Source organism: Pieris rapae, chromosome 17, assembly GCF_905147795.1.
Source record: "Pieris rapae chromosome 17, ilPieRapa1.1, whole genome shotgun sequence".
Classification (NCBI taxonomy): Eukaryota; Metazoa; Arthropoda; class Insecta; order Lepidoptera; family Pieridae; genus Pieris; species Pieris rapae.
In genome coordinates this window covers 9,821,878-9,844,712 of record NC_059525.1, presented here as the reverse complement: position 1 = coordinate 9,844,712, position 22,835 = coordinate 9,821,878, and the positions used below count along the sequence as shown (strand labels likewise).

Genomic DNA, 22,835 nt, shown 5'->3' with positions numbered 1-22,835 from the left:
TAGAATAAGTATTGGCATATAAGAGATCTATATTATATTACATTATTTAGTACAAATTTCAACAATAGTGGACTTAAACCGGGCGGTGGCTGGACGGCCATTGTATCAAATAGCAGAGCTGTCCACCACCCAACCCTGTCCATCTACAGGCCTGCATTAATATTCATATTTTATCTCAACGTAACTTCAAAAGTAAATTCTCTGTAACAACCGGACTTAAACTGGGCGGGTGTGAGGAGGTGATTGTATCAAATAGCAGAACCAATCCACACCCAAACCCCGTCCTATCATGCAGGGCTGCATTTGTACATCCAATCATCACTATATATCTCTTACTCTTATTTTTACATGCCAAAGTAATTTTAATCCCTATTCACCTTTTGTACACATCATTTCAATTTTCAATTTTATAATTAAAGTTAGTACCCTAATTAATATAGGGGTAACTAGAATAGGCGTTAGCAAATAAGTAGTATGTAATACATTATTTTTAATGCAAATAATTCAACAATAGTGGACTTTAACTGGGCGGCTGTTGGACGGCTATTGTATCAAATAGCAGAGCCGTCCACCACCCAACCCTGTCTATCTACAGGCCGGCATTAACATTCATATTTCATTTCCATGTTATTCAAATAAATTTTTCCGTAATAATTGGACTTAAAGTGGGCAGATTAGGGAAGATATCATGTATCAAATAGCAGAATCATCCCTCACTGTCACTGAACCCTGTCCTAATATAAAGGCCTGTATTTTAGCGTAATTTAATGTTTTCTTTTTATCTTCTATTTTTTGCCACATGCTATTCTATTGTGATTGTTTACGTTTTAATTATTATACATATAACTGTCAAACAATACAATAATAAAAATGTATATGTAAATATAAGTTTACATAATCACTAGTTTTAAGATGCGGACTCTGTAAAGTGGTTGAGGGAAAGTAGTGTATCAAATAGCATAACCGACCCTCAACCACCTAACCTACGCTCATGTATATATTTTTTCACAATTAAACGGTACGACAAATAAGCTTTATTTTAGCTTAGCTTCCTCGGCCCCGGGGCGTAAGTCGCCGGGGAGGTAGGCCTACTATCAATTAAAGTAAAGAAAGGGGAGGGCAGCAAAGTTGTAAAAAAAACCGTCATCTCGATATTATCATTACATTTTCGAGCGTAGCTAAATTTTTTTTTATTTTGAAGGAAATAATTCAAGAATAATGAAAAATATATAATCTGACGATTTCCGCAAGCCGAAATGACAAAAATTCGTCGATAAAATTAAATGCGTGCAGCTGCGTGATGCCTACATTTCCTTCTCCGTGTTTCCCTCAAAATTAGATTTCCTGTGAATTTGAACCGATCCGGATCGATAGATTTTGAGAAATTTTGATAAATCTCAAAAAATAAGAAATTTCTGTTATTGAAAGTGGTTTGTTTGGAATAACTTTTAAACGGCTTTATCTATCAACTTCAAAAACTAATCCACCTTTGAGCTTGAAAAACGACGTCGATCGCCACCAAACTGGTCAAAATCGGTTGATTCGTTCGAGAGATATCGTGAACGAAAGAAAACCGAAAGTGTTTCTTTCACATAACTTCGACATTTTATATCGGATTATCGTTTTCGATTTTTTAGTAAGTAATTAAAGCTTAAAAAATGCGTCAATCACCGTAAAACGCGTGAAAATTGCTTGATCCATTCAAAAGTTATTGGGGTTTGAAAATTTCAAAAATAGTGTTCTCCGAAACTTCTATCAGACTTTCTTTATTTTGGCTCAGCGAGCTTAAAATATCACATAAGTTATATTTTGAGCTCTTAAGTACGATTTTAAGCGCCCAGGAATTGAATTACCGGGAAGTTGCAGGAATGGCCTTTAGGGTGAACCGTTTTTATATTTTTTTTGTCAGATCAGGCGAATGCCTCTAGATAATCGTCAGATTATGAGACAGTAAGTTTAGAACACAAAGATGAACCATATATATCTTAATCTGACGCGCTTGAGTATTTCAAAATGGCGATTTTTTTTTGCACATTATGAAAGTGGCCGCGAGTTTGCGTCCCATCGAAATTGTCAGATTAGTGAATGAAAGGTTTTTTTTATGTACTTAACACTCCCTTAGAAAATCTGACGCACTCGATTAATTTTTTTTTTTCATTTTCAACCCTTACATACAACCACCCACATCATGCAAACGATCAGATTAACGTACGTACATTATTAAAACTACGTAGGCCATTGATCCTATCAATATCTGACGCGCTCGAGGATGTCCATGCAACAGTTTTTTTTACATATTTAAAAATCTGTAGCCGCTTCCCCCACCGATGAAAAGGTATATATCATATAACATTTTTTTCTTCTTATCATCTAAGATTTGCAACTCAGTAGGTCTCTACGACGCTCGAGTAAATCCCCATTTAGCATCGTGGGCTCCCCTTCTATCTATAACTGCTGATTCGTTTTAAGCTTCCGTTAAAAATATGGTGGATAGTATTACTTTAAAAAAACGACGAAAAGCAATATTTTTAACTGTGGCATTATCATTTAGTGTTTTCTTTCTATGTAATCACACATATGGTACTGAATCATTTGCTTGATGTGTCAATCGAGCTATAGATTATGGTTTATTATACTAATTTGACGAATTAAGTTGCGAGTCAGTGAACAGGGGTTCTCCCCTGAGAACTTCTGTTCTAAATTGGGTATTGGTATTATAATTAGATGAAAATAATGCAATCACATTCATTTTGTTTTGTTTCCTTTCCATATTTATATAAACACAAAGTACACTAAACTACTGTAGTAAATCCAAATTCAAGAACGAAAATTTTATTAAAATTCAAAAAACGCGTACGTCTACAATCGTGTTTCCCGCGGATTTTTTCTACTGGAACAACTGCTACTTGACAATAGTTAGTATTGTCAGTTGTGATTGTGAAGATATAATTTACCTCGAGGCTACACTAGATCTGTGGTTAACAATAAAAAATATAGTTATTCAAAATTTAAAACCAGGGGATATTGACCCTGAGCATAGGTAGTTATGTACTGCAAAGTGCAAATGCAAAACGAAATCAAATTTCGATCAGCAACATTCTTTAACTTCGCCTACTGGTTAGCTTTAAGGGAGCGTGGCATAATTAAAAATGAAAAACGCATTTAAATTTCTCTTTGTGTTTCTATGTATCATTATCACCGAAACTGCTATAACTAATAAATCAAAAAATGTTTTAATACTCCTAGGTAAGATTCATAATTATCAAGTTAGTGAAAGAGAAAATAAAAGAGTGCCTTTGACACTATAGTTTTAGCTACTGAAGAGACTATTGTTTTATCATTAGTCATTACCTTATAGATCAAGAATCCATTATATGCTACATATTTTATATGCTTAAAACTTGAAATTTGTCTAATTAATCTGCCAACCCAGTGTTACTCCCACAGCGGATGATGGAGGATTTGAACTTGGAGCATATGGAAACAAAATCTGCCAAACACCAAACATAGATGCTCTTGCACGCCAAAGTGTCCTATTCACCAATGCCTTCACATCTGTGAGCAGCTGCTCTCCTAGGTTATAAATGGTTCATTGTTTCTTTTGCCTTAATTTATATTTTCATAAATTCTTAATATCCTTCATGTTTTATAAATAGTAATTTTAGCTATTAATGATTAAAGTCAGGATAAATTTACAGTCGTGCAGCACTACTAACGGGTCAGCCCAGCCACCAGAATGGCATGTACGGGTTGCATCATGGAGTGCATCACTTCAACTCATTTGAAAATGTTACAAGTTTGCCTAATTTGCTCCGCAAGCATGGAATATTTACAGGTATGATAAATAAAACGCTGTTGGGAGAGAGTACATACTCAACTTAACAGTGTTTTATTTTTAACGCTTCAGTAATGTTCAGGTATAATTGGCAAAAAGCATGTGGGTCCAAGCAGCGTTTACAAGTTTGATTATGAGCAGACAGAAGAAAACAATCACATCAATCAAGTGGGGAGAAATATTACTCACATAAAGATATTATCAAAAGAATTCCTTCATCGGGCAAATGAAATGAACAAGTGAGTTTTTCCTAAGCTAATATGATTTTAAGTGTAATTACTACAACTTATACCTATTTATGTTGTAGGCCATTTTTTCTGTACGTGGCGTTCCACGACCCGCATCGCTGTGGTCACAGTGAGATCGAGTATGGCGCGTTCTGTGAGCGCTGGGGGTCGGGCGAGGTCGGTGCCGGTCTCATCCCTGACTGGAAGCCCTGGTACTACCAGTGGGACGAAGTGGCTCTGCCTTATCACGTACAGGACACAGAAGCGGCCAGAAGAGATATTGCAGCGCAATACACTACCATGTCGAGGCTCGATCAAGGTAGAGATTTACAATACAATAAATATGATATTACCACTAATACGTGACGTGTTCTATGTCCGGGCGCAGGCGTCGCCTTGGTGCTCAAGGAGTTGGAGGCTTCGGGCCACAAGGAGGACACTCTGGTGCTATACTCGTCCGACAACGGCATTCCGTTCCCCTCCGGCCGCACAAATCTGTACGACTCGGGCTTACGGGAACCACTGCTCATCTCTTCACCGGATCCGAGCGCCAGAAGGAACGAGGTCTCTCACGCGATGGTCAGCTCGTTGGACGTCTTTCCCACCGTGCTGGACTGGTTCGGCATCCCGGCCGAGGGGCCGTCTAGCAACGACATCTGGTCAAACGACGCACCGAAGTCTCTGCTGCCGATTTTGGAAAAGGGTTCGTACTCCTTCTGCGGTCCTCGACGTCGTATCGAGAGGTGAGTAACGAGTGCCTATTCGCCGACAGAGCCCGCCAGGCGCGACGACGAGGCGGCCTTCGCTTCCCAGACGCACCACGAGATCACCATGTACTACCCGATGCGGGCCGTGCGCACGCGCTCGCACAAGTTGATACACAACCTCAACTTCGCGATGCCGTTTCCCATCGACCAGGACCTGTACGCGTCGGCCACCTTCCAAGATATCTTGAACCGCACCCGGGCCCGTCAGCCGCTTCCTTGGTACAAGACGCTAAAGCGCCACTACTACCGGCCGCAGTGGGAGTTCTACGACGTGCGCGCCGACCCCGCCGAGCTGCGAGACCTGCACGGCAAGCCGACGCTGGCCGCCCTCGAAGCCTCGCTGCGGGAGCGTCTTCGCGCCTGGCAGAGTCGAACGGGCGACCCTTGGCTGTGCGCGCCCGACGCCGTGCTCGTGCGCATGCCCGACTCCCCCGACGACGTCTGCTCCGCCCTCGACAACGGGCTCGCCGCCTACTTGCACTGACCCAGACTTGATAAAAATTATCGTTTAATAATATTCATTCGATTCACTTATAACACAACAACTTTGTTCAACCGAATAGCCCTCAAAGGTCTACACAACAACTGCAAGTCCTCGTCAGGGCAAGATTTTGTTGTTTCTTTTTTTACTTGCCACCTTTTTCGTTTAAATAAAAAAAACTGTATAGGTTTGATAATGGTTTATTATATTTACACAAATGCACTTAAAAAATAAAGAAATTTATATAAGTACATTCTTACGTATCACCCGAGTCAAAACAAATAAAATAAATAAACACAGCTGCAGTTAGAACTAAGTAGTGGTCCCAAGTTGCCACCGATATAAATTAATCAAAAATAAATATTCAGTCTTTGTATACATAATTAGTGTTTTAAAAATAAACTATTAAAGATAAAGTTTGCTGCACCGTTATGGTGAATCATTCTAGTTAGTGAAATCCATTTTTTTAGCATGATACAAACAGACAGACAGATGGACGCGGCGGAGGGCTCCATTTAAATAAAAGTAAAGACATTACCAAGCTCTATCATTCAAGGTCGCATTTCGAACAAACAACTTACTTTGCACCACGAAACTCTTAAATTCGATATTATTATATCTCAATAACTTCATATCTAATAATAAGTTATTTTCAGCCCAAACTAGGACAATACAGAGGCGAAGACCCAATGTTCTGCCTTGCAATACCAAAAAAGTAATCGTTATAATTACTGGATTTTCAAATGCACAAATGTTGCATTTTTTTTCTGCGCCCAGAGATACACTACTGATATTTCTGCCACTCACTATTAATCTTGTTTATCCAACGACATTTTGTCATGATACGCTTCAAAGTTTATTTGATCTGAAAAATAGCACAAGATCTCGCGAGATCAAGATTGCTTTTCCTACTCTCTCCTCTACCTCATTCAACAAGAATGTCAACCTGCAATAACATTAATCAATATTTGAAGACATGTTGTTTTTCTAAGATTATCATTACCAAGAAGACATATCTAAAAAATTAGAGTAGCCTTCCTCTGGTAAGGGCAGATTGTTGAGATGATAGTTGATAGTTGAGAGCTCTCTGCATTTCCCTTCCACTACACTACATTCGCATCTATCTTATAGAGAGCTGCAATTATTGGCCTCATCCTATTTATCTGCAAACATAATGATTCTAATAAGATAAATAACATTTATTATAAGAGGTGCTGTCAACAGACTGTTTAAATGTAGTTTTAAGTGAAGCATTTAATTTATATTTCTTTTTTTGATGTTCATAACTGTACATTGTGTTACCTTTATTAATAAATAATTTTTGACTTTGTTGTGAATTTGGGCCAGATGTGATCATTAAAGCTCTGCTGAGGAAGAGAAGCAGTCTTGCTCTTTTTTAAAAGAAAAATTTGATGCCTATTTACTTAAATTGTTAATAAGCAATATGAATACATAAACAATAGTATTGAATAATAAAATAAAGTTGTACAATCACTTTCTTGCAATGGTGTGACTAATCTTTACACTTCATTTTAATTCAGTGTAAAGAACTATGTATTCACTCCATGTCTACTATGGCTTTATGTGTTTTTAAAGGTTTTATCATTTTATGAGCATTTGACTTTATTATCTCATAAAAAAATAGGAAAAATAAATTCTTTTTACCATGTGCTGAACATCCCTCATCTTCTTTATTTCATATATAAGACTTTTCATAAGGAAACCAATGTAAACAATAATAAGTATTATTAAAAGACCCAGTTTTAATTTGTCTAGCCAACCAAATTTTGCATTACCCTGTAATTAAAACAAATATTAATAAAAACACAGTTCTAAAAAAGTAAGGAAGTTGATAGATGTCACATATTGTTTTATTTTTAAATCCAGTAATTAAATATTGATATCCGTGCAGGAAGACAAAAATACCAAAAGGATTACAGATGGGATGATGAGGAGAATTTCATATTTGATAAAGACACTGCGTGGAAGAAATATAAATATCTTACTGTGTTAAACATATGTTTGGCTGTCTTTTGTAATCAGACTATGGTATGGTAATGGAATTTGATCAGTCTCAAAAAGGTGGCAAATAATTATACTACTGTAACTGATTAGATGGGTAAAAGTTGATTTTAATTTTTTCTTCATGTGTCGAATAAATATGTTAACTCTGCTCCATAAAATAAATGAATGCTACAACTTTTTTGCTTCAGATTTTACAGGTTTTATATGTACTAATAGATATTTGTTGTCGTAGACACTAATAGTTATTAATAATATTATGTACTCGTTAATGAACACGAAAGCGATAGTAAAATCTATAAAAATAACTAAAACTTACAAGTTGTAATGCAGACAAATCATTTATATCAGCAGAATCTAAGTTCTGGTTTCCCGTCTTATTTACTTTTAACGGGTTAAGATTCTTTTCAATAATAATTTCCTCGGGTGGGTTTTTTGAAACATCGGTTATTTCATCGACATTCAAAATATGTCTTGGTTGCTTCTTATGTGGGCTATTTTTAGTTAATTCCAATTTCATTTTAACGAGGAATTTCAATTTAACACAACGTCCTTACTAAGAATCAGTAAATCTCATAATAACATACAATTCCGATGAAATGTCTTTCTTGAATTTAAATGAACTATTTTTTTTTGACTTGGGGCTTGAGACTTACAGACTAACACTAAGGTGTAATGACTATTTGACAGCCGTGATTCACTAATGGCAAACGAATTTGTTCGAAAATGATCATGAGAAAAAGGGTACTGTCATACAAACTCGAAAAAGTGTTTTTTTTTTTATTATTATTATAATTGGTATAATTAACTAAAAAAATATTTTAGAAACAATTATTTAATATTACAAGGTTATTTGAATGGGAAGTGATCGAACCCACGACCTCAGAAGCCGTACCGGGGATGCAGCCAGTAAGCAGGATTGTAATAAATTTATGATAACTTATTATTATTTTACAAATTTCTTATTTAAATCACGTTTATTTTTAATTAATAGATATATTCAAATTACAAGCTACTTTATTTAATGATTGTACTTGATTCACGATGTAACGAATTTATGATGATATGTTATTATTTAACAATTTTATTATGTTTATAATTAATATTTATAATTTACAGTATAGATTATTTGATGATTGTATTTGTTAAATATGTTTTACTCGATGTAAGTAAGTTGATTGATACTATGTGAGATACAGTTCCTTAATCTAAGCCACACTCACAGATAGAGTGTGAGTTTGAGTGAGTTGAGTTTTGAATGTTCGCGGCCGCACTGCGCGCTTGACGCCTAGCTGGTCGCTTAGCGTGTATCCATAAACAACCGTATTGGTATTTTGTCACTAGGCGCTAGGCATTTTAACATAATAAAATGGATGAATTATTAATTTAATTATCCAAATGAGTTAATTTTCCTTTAACTTTACTGAGAAGTAGATCAAAATTTCTCTTGCTATACGCAAATATTCGTAAAATTTGTCGTTAAAATTACGCAACTGTTTATACAGAACATTAAACTCCCTATGACTTGACCGTGACTTATTTATGTCTTGAACCCAACATGTTGGATAAGGCCGTGAAATGGTATATTTCAAATGTGAATTTTCTGTAAGTAGCAGTTTTAGAGCTATTTTTGAAAGTGACATCTCGTAAACGTGCCAACCAGCAAATGACCAAGGCACTTAGCGACCCACCTCGCAAACCACCTGTAGTGCGGCCACCGTGTAGGTATCCTAGCAAGTAGCCAGAGTGTCGCTCTAGTCGCTAAGCAAGGCGCTTGTCTGTCCGGACGTAGCCTAATGCCGAGATCTATAGAGCGCACTTTGACTTAGCTCAAACTTTACTAACGAAAAACTTGCTTAGTGTACACTTAGCATAAACTATGATTTGGTATTTATAGACATTTTAACGGTAAGATTAAGCTAAGCACAAGCTAAGACAGAAAATGACAAAATACAAAGTGATGTTTCATTTCAAGGAATACCTTCTTTATTATTCTTTAAAAAAGTATAACAATAACAAATATTTAAACGTCTAAAACGGTACACCTTTATTGATATCTATTTATTTTATTATTGCAATAACTAGAATTTTACAAGTTTACCTTTAGAAAAAATATTTAAAAGTTACATGACATAATTACAGAGATGACAATATTTTTTTGTTATGTAGAACGGATCGCATTGTTATGACAACTTGTATTTACAATTCAAAATTTTCAATCGCTTTTTCACTTTTGCTGTTTCTGTTTGTGTGAGCTGTTACCAATGTTTAATTATACTTTAAAACAACGACTGGCTTTGACTTGGACCTGGACCTGGCTTTATCGAAAGTGACATAATCGAGAATATAGATGGAGTTCTATCTTTAATAGAAAACATTGAAAGGGTAGGAACTGCAGCCGATAGGAATCCCCGAATGCCAAAAGTATATGTTCGGAACGAATACAACCAAAATGAAGCTAGGACTACGGTCAAAATTGACAAATACCAGTAATATAAATATTGCTTGTGCTGTACTGCATAATATAGGTATAGAGAGATGGGATGCTTATGATGATGGTGATCTTGCTGATCAGACCAGAAGTTGAAGAACACAGAAACAATGAAATATATCCTACCGGTCTAGCATTCCGGTAATCTGTGATTGCCCAATTTAACTACGTTTTTGGTAATAAAGAAAATCAAACAAAACTTATTGTATTTTAATCATTTATTTTCCGATTCTTTTTTTAACTGTAAAACTTCTAATGATAATTTATTTTTTTGTTGAAGAAATTCTATTTCTAACTGGTTTTTTATATTTAAATGTTCCATTTCTATCTCATATTTTCTTTTGTTGTTGTCCAACTCTTGCCACAGCAATTTTTTTTAAGGTCCTCAAATGAAGGTTTATTTTTTCTGCTTGCTGATTCACTTTTAGTGGCGACTTCAACACTGGTTTCCGTCAACCCAGCTTCTTCAGTCCAGTCCAGTCTAATAAGTTAACATTTAGGAATGTCTTTTATTGGCTAAGATAACCATTAAATTTTTGCCGCGGGCTTATACCTAACTAGTGAATGAAGTGTATGGAGATCTTTGTAATTATCTTACAGCATATTGATATTTATAGATAGTGTATGTTGGTGGATTACTTAGAGTATGTGACACGTTAGAGTTATTAAATTACTGCACCAACTGTACGAGCAGTTGCCTCTCAAATTCCGAGTAGGGTTTCTGTTTTGCCCATTTTCTCCATTTTTTTGTGCGCGAGTCCGGTCCGAGTGAGAATAGCCGTGGTCAGTCGTTTAAGCAGGTACAAAATCCGTTGAGCAAGCAGGGTCGTCAGGTAATAAGAGGTAGAAGATTAAATATCTAAGATATTAATATTTTAGGCAAACGAAAATAACAGATTTGAAGCGAGAGTTGAAGTTAGTTTGAATTTTGTTGTCAACATATGTCACTGCTATAGGGCAGATACGACAAAATAAAAAGTCAAGTAAAAGAAATGATGGCAAAGTAAATTTTGGGCCATTTTTTTTTGTTAGGCTTATCGTCAAAGTTTTTGGTAAGTCGTCGATTTCGTGGACTTGAGATTAAGCTAAGCCAACACTTCGAGAGATTCCTAGTTTGCTCTATATAAATTGTAAATACCAAATATGACTTAACTCGAAAGTTTAATCTGAGCAAAGTGTAAGTGCGCTCTATAGATCTCGGCATAAGAGATATTTAGAAACCGTTTGCCATAATTTGGTGGTGGCACCTATTTGGTATTTATATAACTTTATATAATTATAATATACGATTAAAAGTATCGGTTCCACAAATCATTTGGTACAAATGTATCGATAAGCTGACGTATCGTATCGATACATTTTGCGTATTCCAAGTTCCAACGTACGAAACGGAAAACCATAGTCTATACGGTTATGTATGTTATACTTTATAGTCTATACTCTATACGCATCCACAATCCACATAATTTTTTTTTTTATATTATGGAATCCACATAATTATACAATAATATTAAATACAAGTTAATATTTAAATATAGTATTGTTTTGAAATGACTTCAAGTTATGTAAAGTACGCACAATTAATAAAGGGAACAAGCAACTATGCTCGGCGAATGAAAAAGTTATCAGATAGAATATTTGGAGAAGTCGCAACACCGACAAATCCGAGCTCCATGAAGGTTGTTAAAATATTTTCTTCTCGACCTCTTCATACTAATGAAGAAATAGTACATTATTACCCTCGTCATGTAGAAACACATGCCCTAATGTTGAAGCTGCGAGAGTATGGTTTGTTCAGAGATGAACATCAGGACTTTGTAGAAGAAATGAAACGCCTGAGAGCACTACGAGGGAAGGTAAAAGTATGGAAACGCCACATGAACACGGAGAAGGAATAGTTGGAAATTAAGACTACCTGAATACTTTTTGTCATGTTGTAAAAATTTATAATTTTAATGTTTTACATAATATAGAAATCTTAGCTTTTAGAACCGAGTTTTGAAAATCACCTTAATATCAAAATGTACCAAATCCCAGCTCATTATCAAACTTGAATGCTTTCTTTCCATATGTTTGTTGCCTGTTGCATATTTTACTAAAGTAAGAGATTTCTAAAAATTATTTTATAAGAATCTTGCCCATTGATACTATGCAACAAGCTGCTTTGAACAGGTTCATTAAGTTGATTGTTCAACTAAGTACAAAATTTATTTTGTGCGATAACTTGAATATGTTTTATGAATTGTATTATTTTTATTTTCTATTAATCTTTGCCATTTTGATACATTACTGAATTTGTGCTTTCAATACTTATTATATTATTTATTATCAGGAAAAAAGATAATTATGTAAGATTCTTGATTTAACACTTATGTTTTCTTGCAGACAAATCCATGACACAAATTACTTAGCATAAACATACTATACAATTTGCAAAATCTAAAAGATATGATTATTGAAATTTTAATTAGTCTTTTCATCACCAATAATATGAAGTGAATACACAGTGAACCCTGACTCTTCAATATCTAGAAACTCTTCATACAATGAATAATGTATGATTGTTATTTATATATTATAGCTATAGTATCATATACTACCTATTCAATTGGTTTAGGTTACTAATGAACTAAGCAATCAAGGCAAAGCCAAGTGTATTATTAAAGTTACAAGGTGTCATAAAAACTTTATGATTTAGATTAAGATTGATTAGATAAGATCTCTAATTATTGAACCCTAGATTGAAATCACTGAGAATACTGACATCATCACTGAAATTTAAATCTGTTGTCTAGAGAAAGTGCCTAAGTCCAATCTTTGCAGGAGGAGGCAGGTATGTCATACATATTAGAAGTTTCTCTATTATTTCATTCATATTTATATGTAAGATGACCCATCATAAGTCCTCAACACCTGATTCCCTACCCTGAACTCTGATAGAAATTTCTCTGGAGTATGCCAATATGACACCACGTTAGTATCTTATGTAAAGAAACCCACAAAGCGACGATAGGATGCCATATAAAAGTCCTTTGCGATCGTGCTTTTATGGAAAAAATGATGTATAGTATTGAGAACCCTCAAGAAATTCGGACAACGTAGTTCCATAATATTTTATTAATATTGTGTTTTTATAATTGATAAAAGCTATCACACGTCACAATAAAACAATCATCGTGCATCCGCCTTCGCGTCCGCCGAACGGCGCATCGCTCTCAGCTGCCCAAAAAAAATTGCGCGGGCGTCGGCCGCTAGGTGTAGTCATTGAAGTCGTCGATGGCGACGCGGCGCTGCGCGTGCGCCGAGTGCGGCGAGGCGTGGTACGGCGGCGGCGCGCGAGCGGCTTGAGCGCGACGCTCGGCCTCGACGCGTGCTCGCAGGCGTTTGATTAGTCGCAGCCGCTCGAGGCAATTGGAGGCGTAAGGCGGCGCGCCGGGCCTCTCCAGCGACTGCGAGATTTGCGAGGCCAGAGCGCAGTGCAGCGCCTGCTGGCGGGCCAGCGCCGCCGCGTTGGCGTCCGACAGCACGGCGGGCGCCAGATGCGCCAGGAACTTGCTGCGGATGCGCTCACTCTTGGTCTTGACCAGCACCCGGCTCAGCCCGCCCTCGGCCGGCTCCACCACCACCACGCACAGGTTGAACTGGCCCTTGATCGTAAGGATGTCGAACTCGCGGCCCGAGTCGTTGTACACGATGGACACGTAGTCGTTTCCGACGTACTTGCGCTTTTCGTTGCACGTGGGGTCGCCCGGAGCCAGCGGCATGGCCGTCGCCACGTGGTACTGCACCTGCAGCAGGTCGTCGCTCCACACGTACGTGTAGCGGCCGTCGCGTCCGCCACCCTCCACGCTCAGGAACAAACCGTCGCCGGCGCCCGCCAGGGGCACCAGCGCCCCCAGACCGCGCACGAACTCCGAGTAGCGCACGCTGCCGTACTCGTTGCGCAGGATGGCCACCTCGTCGTCGGCCTGACCGGGTCCCACGTACAGCACTCCGACCTGCGCGAGAGAATCCCGTGAGACGCGGCGGGCGCGGGGCGCGGCCCGGCCGGAGGCTCGCTCACCTTGTACGTCTCGATAGGGGGCACCAGGTCGATGTTCTTCAGCGTGCGCTCGTGCTGCGCCCCGCTCACGCGCAACGGCCGCTCGCACGCGGACCCCAGCGGCGTCGGCGCCTCGCCCGGCACGGCCGGCGACAGGGGCCGGGTGCTCATGTTGTGGTACAGCTGCAGGAACACGAAGGACGGCGAAACGCTGCCCGCCGCCGCCGCCGCCGCCGTGGCGCCTCCGCTCGGAGCTCCCTCCCTGCACAGAGCTCGAGTCAACGGCCCGTAGCGAACCGGTCGGAAATCGGAGGGCGAGGGGGAGGGGGAAACGTACCGTCCGGGCCGATACCTCGCGCGGTCGGTGGGGCTCATGACAGAGATGGTGTTAGACCGCTTGGAGCGCGCCAGCGGTGGGAGCTCGTCGGCCGCCAGCGGGACGGTGCTGTCGCTGCTCGTCTGCAAAGCGACGTAGCAGTGAGAAGCGTGGGACGTCGGGACGGTTCCTCTCGGCCCGCGGGGTACCTTTTGTAGGTGGTGGGGCGCCGCGTCGGCGTCCCCGGGGTCGGAGTTGTAGGTGACGAGGTGGGGGTGCGGCCGCGGCGGCTGCGGGGAGGTGCCGCTCTCTTCGGGGATGGCTTCGCACGACACGCGCAGGTCGCTCTTTTTCGCCTTCTTCGACGCCAGCGACGTCGCTGCGGTCCTGCGGGAATCCGAAGATTAGCCCTCGAGCGCGAGGCGAACGGTGGCGACCAATCTACGGGAGTGGACGGAAGTGGCGTACGTGGGCTCGCAGACCGGCAGCGGAATCATCTCGTCGTCGGGCGCGCCGCCTCCCTCCGGGGCGTCGTCGACGGCCGCGGGGCCGACGGGCTCGCGGAGCCCAATCTTCCACGAGGACGACATCTCGGGCGAGGAGTTGGAGCGTCGCACCGGGTGCCGACTCTTACCCTGCCGCGAGAGACAGAGGCACGTGAGTCGACGTCGAGGCGTCGCGGGGATCACTCGGGGTCCGTAGACTGACCTCGGGGACGACGAGCAGCATGTCGTCGTCATCGGCGGGCATGCGCTGCGGCGAACTCGGGATGTTGATGGGCTGCGTGCCCAAAGTGCGCTGCGACGGCGGCGCCGGAGGCTGCGCCTGGCGCCTGTCTCCGGCCACCGTGGAGTCCGAGCTGAAATTCGGGCGAACTCTTTGGCTCTTCGACATGAGAGAGAGAAGACGCACGCGGCGGTCACGTAGAATGTCGCGAGCGGTTACCTCGTCTTGTGCAGATCCGCCGCCCGAGGCCGTCGGCTCGTCTGAGGCTCATCCGCCGCCTGAAACGAGTTCGGGTGTCGGTTACGATCATTATTCGCAGAGACGGGGCGGACGCGCGACCGGAACGACATCGACCGGCGGCGACAGCAGCGCCAGCACGTCGTGCAGCGGCCAGTCGTGCAGATGCGGGGCGCTGACGTGGTTCTGCATGCGCAGCAGCCAGGCCACGTCGCCGGTTGGCGATCGCACGTGCAGCTGGGCCCAACGCGCACAGCGGCAGCCGCACGCTCCGCCCTCTGGCACGCGGCCGCCCTCGCTCTCCGGCCCCGCCGCCTCCTTCGAAATTCTGTCGAGTCGCCGCGTGAACTGCTCGATCGCATCAGCTAGGAGATCCGTCGATCTGTTGTCCGACGACAGCTGCCTGAAATGACGGACGAAGTCGACAGTCAGACGACACTCCGCGCGGCGACGGGTCGTCCGTAGGCGGGGTCTCACCGTTCGACATCGGTGCCGTCGTCGTCAGGCGGGTCGGCGAGGGGCGGGCGGGCGGCGTCGGCGGGTCGGCAGAGGGTAGCGCAGCGCTCGCACAAGCCGCGGCGGGCGGCCACCTGCGTGCAGCCCGACGTGGTGACGGTGAGCAGCTTATGCCCCACCAGCCACGTGGTGGCCTGACCGCCCCGCAGCAGAAACTCTGCCGCTTCGCTCCTGCGAATGCGCACGTCAGGTCCACGGGATCAAAAAGCTAACCTAGTTTTCATGACCCACTCTTTTTCTTTTTTTTTCGATTTCTCTGTAGACGTACATGACGTACGTACATGAATATCTTCAAGTAACTTCCATGAAAATAAAGGGAACTGATGAGAATGTAGTAAACAAAAACTGTGGCAATTTTTTTTATTTAGACCAGGAAAATAGAATAGGAAAATTCAAGTCATTGTGCAATTAGTGTGTGGGCTCACATGTATGTACTTAGGCACAGCAGTATATGCTTATTTAGCACATTTGCTTATTAAAATGGGTGTCATGTCAGTTTTTTTTTTGTTAACATAAATGTTACAACAAAATTTAAAAATGAAACAGAAAAAAAATACCAGCAAAACAGCGGATTTGGTTCGAGACAGGCACTAAACATAGCTTTCTTTAAAGTTGATCAGCCCACTAGTTAATTTTCTTAAAATCCCACCTCCTTATGCGACAAAATGCACAAAAAATGTTTCCCTGTGCCTCGTAGGAACTAGAATTAAGTGTCGGCATAATTCGCCAATGTTTCGGGTTTTATCTTACTTTGGCACCAATTATCAGGATATTATAGTATACATGTATAGTAGTTGAGAAGTCCCTTCGAAGTCGTTATAATAGATTTTGACTACATTTACTTAAAGTTAGGAACAATGAAAAACAACAACTCCTGCAATTAGATCATTAAAGACTAGTTGAAGAAGACGTCGTTAGCGCGACAAGCGACAAAGAGACTATCACAAAGTCAATCATGCTCTTTCTGTCTGGTCTTTCTAGGGACACAATACACATGTGAATATTCTTATGATCAAATATAATATTTCTTCTTCAAGGCCAGTAAAAATTTATAGGTTTCAACGAGATCACCCACTTCCTAAATCGTAAGATCAAGTACCTTCACTCGCTCATTATAGGGTCTGTTGACTAAGTAGTAACAGACCCTATAATGAGCGAGAGAAACCATGTCTGTCTTATTACTCTAATAGTGCTCTAAGGTAACATTTATATAAATTTAAGAGTGTTCCTGATGTAAAGAATTTCCTCACTAAACAAAGCATGGAATTGGCTCTTTTCACAATATTAATGTGGCATTTTCTAAGAAAATTAAGGAAAAAGAAAGCAACTTTTACCGAAATAAAAAGAAGAAATAGGATGATTGCATTTCTTAGGGGATAAAATCTCATAAAGGACTTCGGCGGTGGAAAAAGGAAAATAAATAATACTGAGTCGCCTCCTAAATACATAATTTACTCATCTTTATAAAGAGAGAAACTAACAACTGAAATTTTCGTGTAAATTATTAATTTTTTTTTGAAAATGTTATCAACAAGTAAAAGACTATTCATATAACAGCGACGGCGCTTTAGAGCCGAAAGACTGCGGCTGAAAATAAAGTTAGAATCTGCTTGCTATCTTAGCCGGAGCACCACTCACCTGTGCGGCTTGACGCTGCAGGGCGTGAAGGTGTAGCGCGCCAGCAGATCCACGCATGTCTCCGTGAGCTCGACGTGGAAGGCGGCGGGAGCGCTGGAACCCGCCGCTCTCTCCGCCCTTCCGGCCAGAGGCCGCGGCGTCGCTCGCGAGCCAAGGCTGGAGCTGCGCTGGCGGTTAGACGAGTCCTCGTTGGCGGGCTCGGGGGCGTGGCCCCTCTGCAGCCGCTCCTCGAAGGGCACGATGACGTAGTTGTGCAGGCCGTGGATGATGAAGCGCACGAAGTTGCGGCGGTAGGAGAGGCGGCACTTGAGGAACCAGGCGGCGATCACGTGGTGCGCGAGGGACACTACGTAGTGGTTGTAGCGGGAAGGGTTCGTGTACGGCAGCAGGATCGCGAACACCGACATGTACTGGTCTTCCACGAACGAGGCGAAGGCGCTCGGGAGCCGCGTCAGCGTCGACAGAAACTCGAGCATCGGACTGGCGATGGCCGCCGTATCCGAGATCTTGGACAGGTCCAGCAGCACCTCGGGCAGCATCCGCACCATCGTCTCGCGCATCTCCAGCGCGAAGAGCGTCAGCGCCGCTATGTACGGCTGCGGCGCGCGAAGCGCCATACCGTGTTTCAGGAGGCACCGCACGACCCGCTGCTGGGTGTGCGGCTCCAGGAAGGCGTTGTAGGGCGCCATGGCGGCCAGCGCCGGCAGCGCCGCCGCGTGCAACTCTGACACTGACACCGCGCCGCCGCCCGCCTCCGAAACCTGCGGTGTGAAGAGCGTCAGTCGCGGGAGTTCGAGAGAGGCAGGCGAACGAAGGCGACGGGTCCTACCACGGAGCAGAGGGTCGAAGCCAGCAGGTCGATGTCTTGCGCGCGGCGGCCGAGCGCGAGCGCACGCGCCTGAAGCAGATGCGGCAGCGCACGCAGCACGTGCGCCGTCACGCGCCAATCGGCCTCTCGCGACACGGCCGCCACGAGCACGCGAGCCGCGCGGCCCGCGGGGAAGGCGCAGGCGCCGGCCGCGGCCTGCGTCGGCTCCCGCGGAGGAGCGCCGCGGGCGGCCGGCGGCTCGGCCACTAGGTAGGGCGAGCAGACCGGTCGGAGCCGCAGGGCCGCCGGTCCCCACACGGCCGCGCCCGCCGCGTCGTAGCAGAATCCGACCCAGTGGAAAGAGTTGCTGCGAAGTGCGAAGAGCATGTCGAGGATGGCGCGACGCAACTCTGGGTGGTGCAGGTAGACGGCGGGACGGCGGTAGTGCAGGTCGAGGTGGTCCAGAAGGACGAGCAGCGCGCGGGCGGCCGGCGCCGCGGGCGCCCGCGGCAGCCGCTCGTGCAGCACCCCGGCGAGGCCGGCCCGCGCCGCCGCCGCGTCGCTCGTGTCCGCGTCCGCCGGAATGGACACATCCGACACGTACATTTCGAACGGCCGGTTCAGGATCTGGCGACGGGCTATAGAAGTTATTTCGGAAGAAGCGAAAGCGCGGCCCGTCGCAAAGTCGGAGGTACCTTCTCGAGCTGGTCGACGAGATCGATGCAGGCGTCGGGCGAGCAGAGCGCGGCTAGGTCGGGCACGGCTCGGGCGGCGGCCGCGCGGAGGGCGCACTCGGCGTCCCCGGCGCACAGGCCGGCCAGCGCGCACCCGACGCGCTCCGCTATCTCCTCGCGCGCCGAGCAACGCGTGCGGCGGATGTAGGCCAGCAGTGTCTGCAGCGCGTGCAGACGGACGGCCAGGCGCGGCTCCCGGCGCACGTAGCGATCGGCCAGGGCGAGGGCCGCAGTCGCCGAGTGGCCGTCGAGAGCGGCGCCTCGCGCCGTGATGAGGCGCACGACAGAGGCTTCGGGTCGCTCGTGGCCGCAGAGGTCCAACAGATCCAGCAGCCGCTCGGGGTCGCCGCGGAACTGCCCCGCCTCCTGTAGCTCCTCGACGGACGAAATGAGCGCGTGCAACCGCGAGTGGACCAGGTCGTTCGGTGGCTCGAAGCTCCCTGCGCCCAAATTCGCATTCTTCACTCCCGAGTTCGACGGAATCGCTTAAATCTATACGACAAATAGTAAATAGTCACGGTCGAGGTCGACGACGTCTTGCACGATGTCGAGCAGGAGGTCCCAGGCGAGAGAGTGCAGGTCGGCGTGCGCCCGCGCCACCAGCGTGTGCAGGGCCACCAGCAGCTCGTACGCGAGCACGGCGTGGCGCAAGCGGAGCGTCCGGCGCAGCGCGGGCAGCACGGCCGCCGGCGAGACCTGCAGCGTAGGCACTCTTCGCCCGCCCCACAGTGCCGAGCTGAGGAAGAACACAGCGCCGCGCGCCACGCCGGCCTCTTCCGCGCCCGCCGCCGCCGTGAGCTCGCCGAGCGCCGCGTAGCCCACGTCCCCTCCGACCACGTGACGCATGAGGCGCCAGCTGTGCTGGCAGTAGTGCTCGTGGTTCACGGTGCGGCAAAGCGCCGCGACCAGCGACGGCAGGGCTCCGCGCGGTAGCAGCGAGTAACTCAGCACAGCCTCGAGCAGCGCTAGGCACGCCAGTACGGGCGGAGCGTCGGGGGCGTGCGCCGCCAGCCGACACGCGCGCTCCACCAGCGCGTGCACATCAGCCTCTTCCAGGTACACGGCGTTGAACTTCACGACGTTCGTGGCAAGGGACACCAGCGCCGGCAACTGCGCCCTGACATCGCCGGCCGTGTCGTCCGCCGTCTCGCCCAGCCACTGCACTAGCAGTGGCCCGATCTATTTCAACATTTAACATGTATTTTATCCCTGTTATCAGGATTTTATGAGTTACAGAAACAAACCACAGCTGAGGCAGGAAAACTGCCATATTGCAAGTGACATGTATTGGTCTAAGCGGCATTCGCTATCTTCGTCTGACAAATGCGTTAACTCTCTTTGCGTTCACTCTACATTAAATATTTAACAGCAGGCAACCCTTATTTGCGGCAAGATTTTACTTGGGTTCTCTGGTACTCTGGGTTCCTACCCAGATACGATAATTAATAGAAAAAATAAGCGTCAATTTGATATATAATGAATAAATGTATCGTTATGAACGTATCAAAATCATACCTGTTTACATCTGGCTGCAAAGAATTGCGACCACGTGATCAACGGCTTTTTTTAATGTTTATGTAAATTTCCGTCATGTCAACGAAATTTTATTTAAATAATACCTAAGTGAACAAAATGTTTCCCCAAAAATCAATTCAAAATAATTTTATTAAAAATACTAGAGGCCTAATTGGGTTAGGCAACTGGGTAGATATACATTCTCCTTATTATAAATATATGTACATATAAATTTGGTTTTTCACCAGATTTTCGTTAGCCAGATCTCGTACTATATGTAATAAGCATGAGTATGGAGCATAAGCCTGCAATATAAGCAGACTGGCATTCTATGTAGGCTGAAATATTAAAAAACCTACAACATTTGTGATAACTGAATGACTACTTTTATATTACTACTATGTTATACAAAAACCTATTCTCCAGTTTCTGGTGTTCATTATAAACAAAGAGCAGTTCATTTAAAAAAAAAATTGGTTGCCTGTAAAGTCGGTATACAGGCGAAAGTTTCACGTGACAACGACTTTGAGTGGTAAAACAGGCGCCTAAGCGAAATAGAAGCGCAAGACATGAACCGGTGTGTATGCCTATCTCTCTCACTCTCTTTCTCTCGCTCTGTCTCTCTCGCTCTTAGGCGGGCTAACTGTGCTCGAGTAGAAGGGACGCGTGCCTTTCACTTTTTATGTCTGTCTCTCTCGCTCTTAGGCGGGCTAACCATGCCCGAGTGGAAGGGACGCGTGCCTCTCACTCGCTCTCATTGTGAGCACATAACGTGAGCGGAGCGTAACGCAGTTTCTTGAAGTGTCACCCGGCAAACCAATTTATAAGACGTTGTCACGTCAAAAATATTTTGACACTCTTTCCAAAAATATACTTGCTTTTTATACATATGTTCATAATTTGATGTGTTTTAAGAAATACAAGTCCTTGTGGCTGCATTTTCTTAGGTGCTACTTTAGCCATGGAATATAGAAGGTTAAACCAGGAGCTTAATTAAAATGTCACATACCCCACATTACTAAATGAGCTTTAATTAAATCACCTGTTCCTCCAAGCATTTGATGTCCTTGCCAGAGTTAGTTAGAGCATGTAACAGCTTAAATCTTAGAGAAAAGTCCTGCGGGCGGCAGTGTGGAGGTGCCTCACGCAAATAGCGAAACAGCACTGAGCGCATCAGAAGTAAATCGGGCTGTCCCTCAGCTATGCAGCAAAGCAGGCCCAGTACAGCTTGCCGTGGTTCCACATTTACATCCTCAAGCAAATCCCTAGTACTAGCCCAAATTTTTTCTATTTCACCCTGCAAATGGTTATAAAATTACTATTGTCTTAGCTCTTCTGAATCTAACCTTTTACCCACAATATTATATTCAAACATTACTTAACTCAAATTTAAAAAACCCAAATACATTTATTGTAAATGTATTAACTAGCAAAAATAAAATTATCAATAAAACTTGACAATTTAGTAATATTCATTGTATTAAGTTATTTAAATGCACCAATAATCACTAAGCAACTGTCTTATGATATACTTAATGTGTTTTTATTATTTATTATACAGTTTGTAATAATTTTATATAAAAAAAGCTTAAAAAATACTAAATATAATAAATTAATAAGGAATAATCTTATGTACCTCTTGTATACGAATGTGCAAGGCTTTTTCTCCGAGTTCTTTAAAAGCACGTAACCGACGGTGCAGAGGTGTTTCAGGTCCCAGCTCACGTCGCAACTCGGGTGTTATTGCCAGCTCGTGATGACTGCCTGCGGAACCTGACCCGCATAGCATTATATTTAAAACAAACAAACTTCATTTACTTAGAAGTTATTGGGATTAATTACTTACCCGAACCACTTTTCTTAAAGAACCCCTTAAACTTATCTTGAAGGGTCTTAGTGTCTCTGTCTCTGGAAGTCATATTGAGAAAACACTGAACTTGCCACCGGACGGCGGACCAGTATATCCTAAGCCGTAAGTATAGCGACTACCTATGCGTTTGTTGAAAATAAAAATACACATTTGATAAAAATGCTGCCACTACCGCTACGCTTTTATATTCATAATTAATAAAACTCGATATTTTTTTAATTTTGAATATTTCATTAAAACATTCTCCTCCCTGCTGCCGTCAACCACCAAATTTTGAAGTTTTTACTTTTTTTAACAGCTGTTATCTGCTTGACAATGACAAATGATGATTCGTGACAGCGCGATACAGATAGTTATATCCGGGGCCTGAGAAGTGAGACAACACTTACCTATTTTATATTCACAATGCTCAGCATTGGCTGTAAGTACGTATATTGTTAAGTTTGCACTTGTTTTATAATGAAAGCGCAATTGGCTTCTTTATTCTTTTGCTAGTTTCGTAATAACGAAATATGTAGCTATGTTTATGTATGTTCACTTTAAATCAACGGCAGGAGAACGGCCAGAGTGATGACTGCGAGCAGACTGTTGTACAATGAAAAAATATGCC

The 22,835-nt window shown here is 43.6% G+C and overlaps 3 protein-coding genes and 1 long non-coding RNA gene across 5 annotated transcripts; 2 read left to right on the top strand and 2 right to left on the bottom strand.

Moving 5' to 3' along the window:
• The first annotated feature begins 2,963 nt into the window (after positions 1-2,963).
• On the top strand, positions 2,964-7,172 carry LOC111002361 (N-sulphoglucosamine sulphohydrolase). Its single transcript, XM_022272509.2, has 7 exons — positions 2,964-3,246; positions 3,448-3,577; positions 3,699-3,835; positions 3,918-4,074; positions 4,143-4,381; positions 4,451-4,765; positions 4,835-7,172. The coding sequence occupies exons 1-7, from the start codon at positions 3,150-3,152 to the stop codon at positions 5,311-5,313; spliced, it is 1,554 nt and encodes a 517-aa protein (XP_022128201.2). The 5' UTR covers positions 2,964-3,149; the 3' UTR covers positions 5,314-7,172.
• Positions 6,175-8,009, bottom strand: LOC111002363. The gene is made up of 3 exons (XR_006750776.1): positions 7,652-8,009; positions 6,976-7,107; positions 6,175-6,473 (listed from the first exon to the last, which is right to left on the bottom strand). It is a non-coding gene; the product is annotated as an uncharacterized LOC111002363 (long non-coding RNA).
• A 3,165-nt stretch (positions 8,010-11,174) lies between these two features.
• On the top strand, positions 11,175-11,811 carry LOC111002368 (28S ribosomal protein S33, mitochondrial). The gene is made up of 2 exons (XM_045631993.1): positions 11,175-11,285; positions 11,317-11,811. Exon 2 carries the CDS (start codon positions 11,374-11,376, stop codon positions 11,719-11,721), a length of 348 nt encoding a protein of 115 aa, XP_045487949.1. The 5' UTR covers positions 11,175-11,285; positions 11,317-11,373; the 3' UTR covers positions 11,722-11,811.
• Positions 11,812-12,922: 1,111 nt separating this feature from the next.
• On the bottom strand, positions 12,923-22,508 carry LOC111002360 (tuberin). Of its 2 annotated transcripts, XM_022272508.2 has the most exons (16): positions 22,202-22,508; positions 21,992-22,128; positions 21,398-21,652; positions 19,359-20,019; positions 18,802-19,280; positions 18,128-18,733; positions 17,299-18,059; positions 15,622-15,831; positions 15,262-15,547; positions 15,127-15,185; positions 14,890-15,040; positions 14,650-14,816; positions 14,391-14,568; positions 14,203-14,324; positions 13,887-14,127; positions 12,923-13,821 (listed from the first exon to the last, which is right to left on the bottom strand). In XM_022272508.2, exons 1-16 carry the CDS (start codon positions 22,272-22,274, stop codon positions 13,075-13,077), a joined length of 5,133 nt encoding a protein of 1,710 aa, XP_022128200.2. In that variant the 5' UTR covers positions 22,275-22,508; the 3' UTR covers positions 12,923-13,074. The 2 variants fall into 2 exon arrangements, with proteins under 2 accessions (XP_022128200.2, XP_045487768.1); XM_045631812.1 differs by having other exon boundaries at positions 13,887-14,324.
• Between the last annotated feature and the right edge of the window lie 327 nt (positions 22,509-22,835).

What these genes read in the sequence shown, in the direction of transcription:
- LOC111002361 (XM_022272509.2), top strand. Translation starts at nt 3,150, where the DNA reads ATGAAAAACGCATTTAAATTTCTCTTTGTGTTTCTATGTATCATTATC. An exon ending in GTGAGCAGCTGCTCTCCTAG is followed by an intron (nt 3,578 to 3,698) that starts GTTATAAATGGT and finishes ATAAATTTACAG; the next exon opens with TCGTGCAGCACTACTAACGG. An exon ending in GCTGCCGATTTTGGAAAAGG is followed by an intron (nt 4,766 to 4,834) that starts GTTCGTACTCCT and finishes ATTCGCCGACAG; the next exon opens with AGCCCGCCAGGCGCGACGAC.
- LOC111002360 (XM_045631812.1), bottom strand. Translation starts at nt 22,274, where the DNA reads ATGACTTCCAGAGACAGAGACACTAAGACCCTTCAAGATAAGTTTAAG. An exon ending in CTTCGACCCTCTGCTCCGTG is followed by an intron (nt 18,060 to 18,127) that starts GTAGGACCCGTC and finishes TTCACACCGCAG; the next exon opens with GTTTCGGAGGCGGGCGGCGG. An exon ending in CGCCCCACCACCTACAAAAG is followed by an intron (nt 14,325 to 14,390) that starts GTACCCCGCGGG and finishes GTCGCTTTGCAG; the next exon opens with ACGAGCAGCGACAGCACCGT.
- LOC111002368 (XM_045631993.1), top strand. Translation starts at nt 11,374, where the DNA reads ATGACTTCAAGTTATGTAAAGTACGCACAATTAATAAAGGGAACAAGC.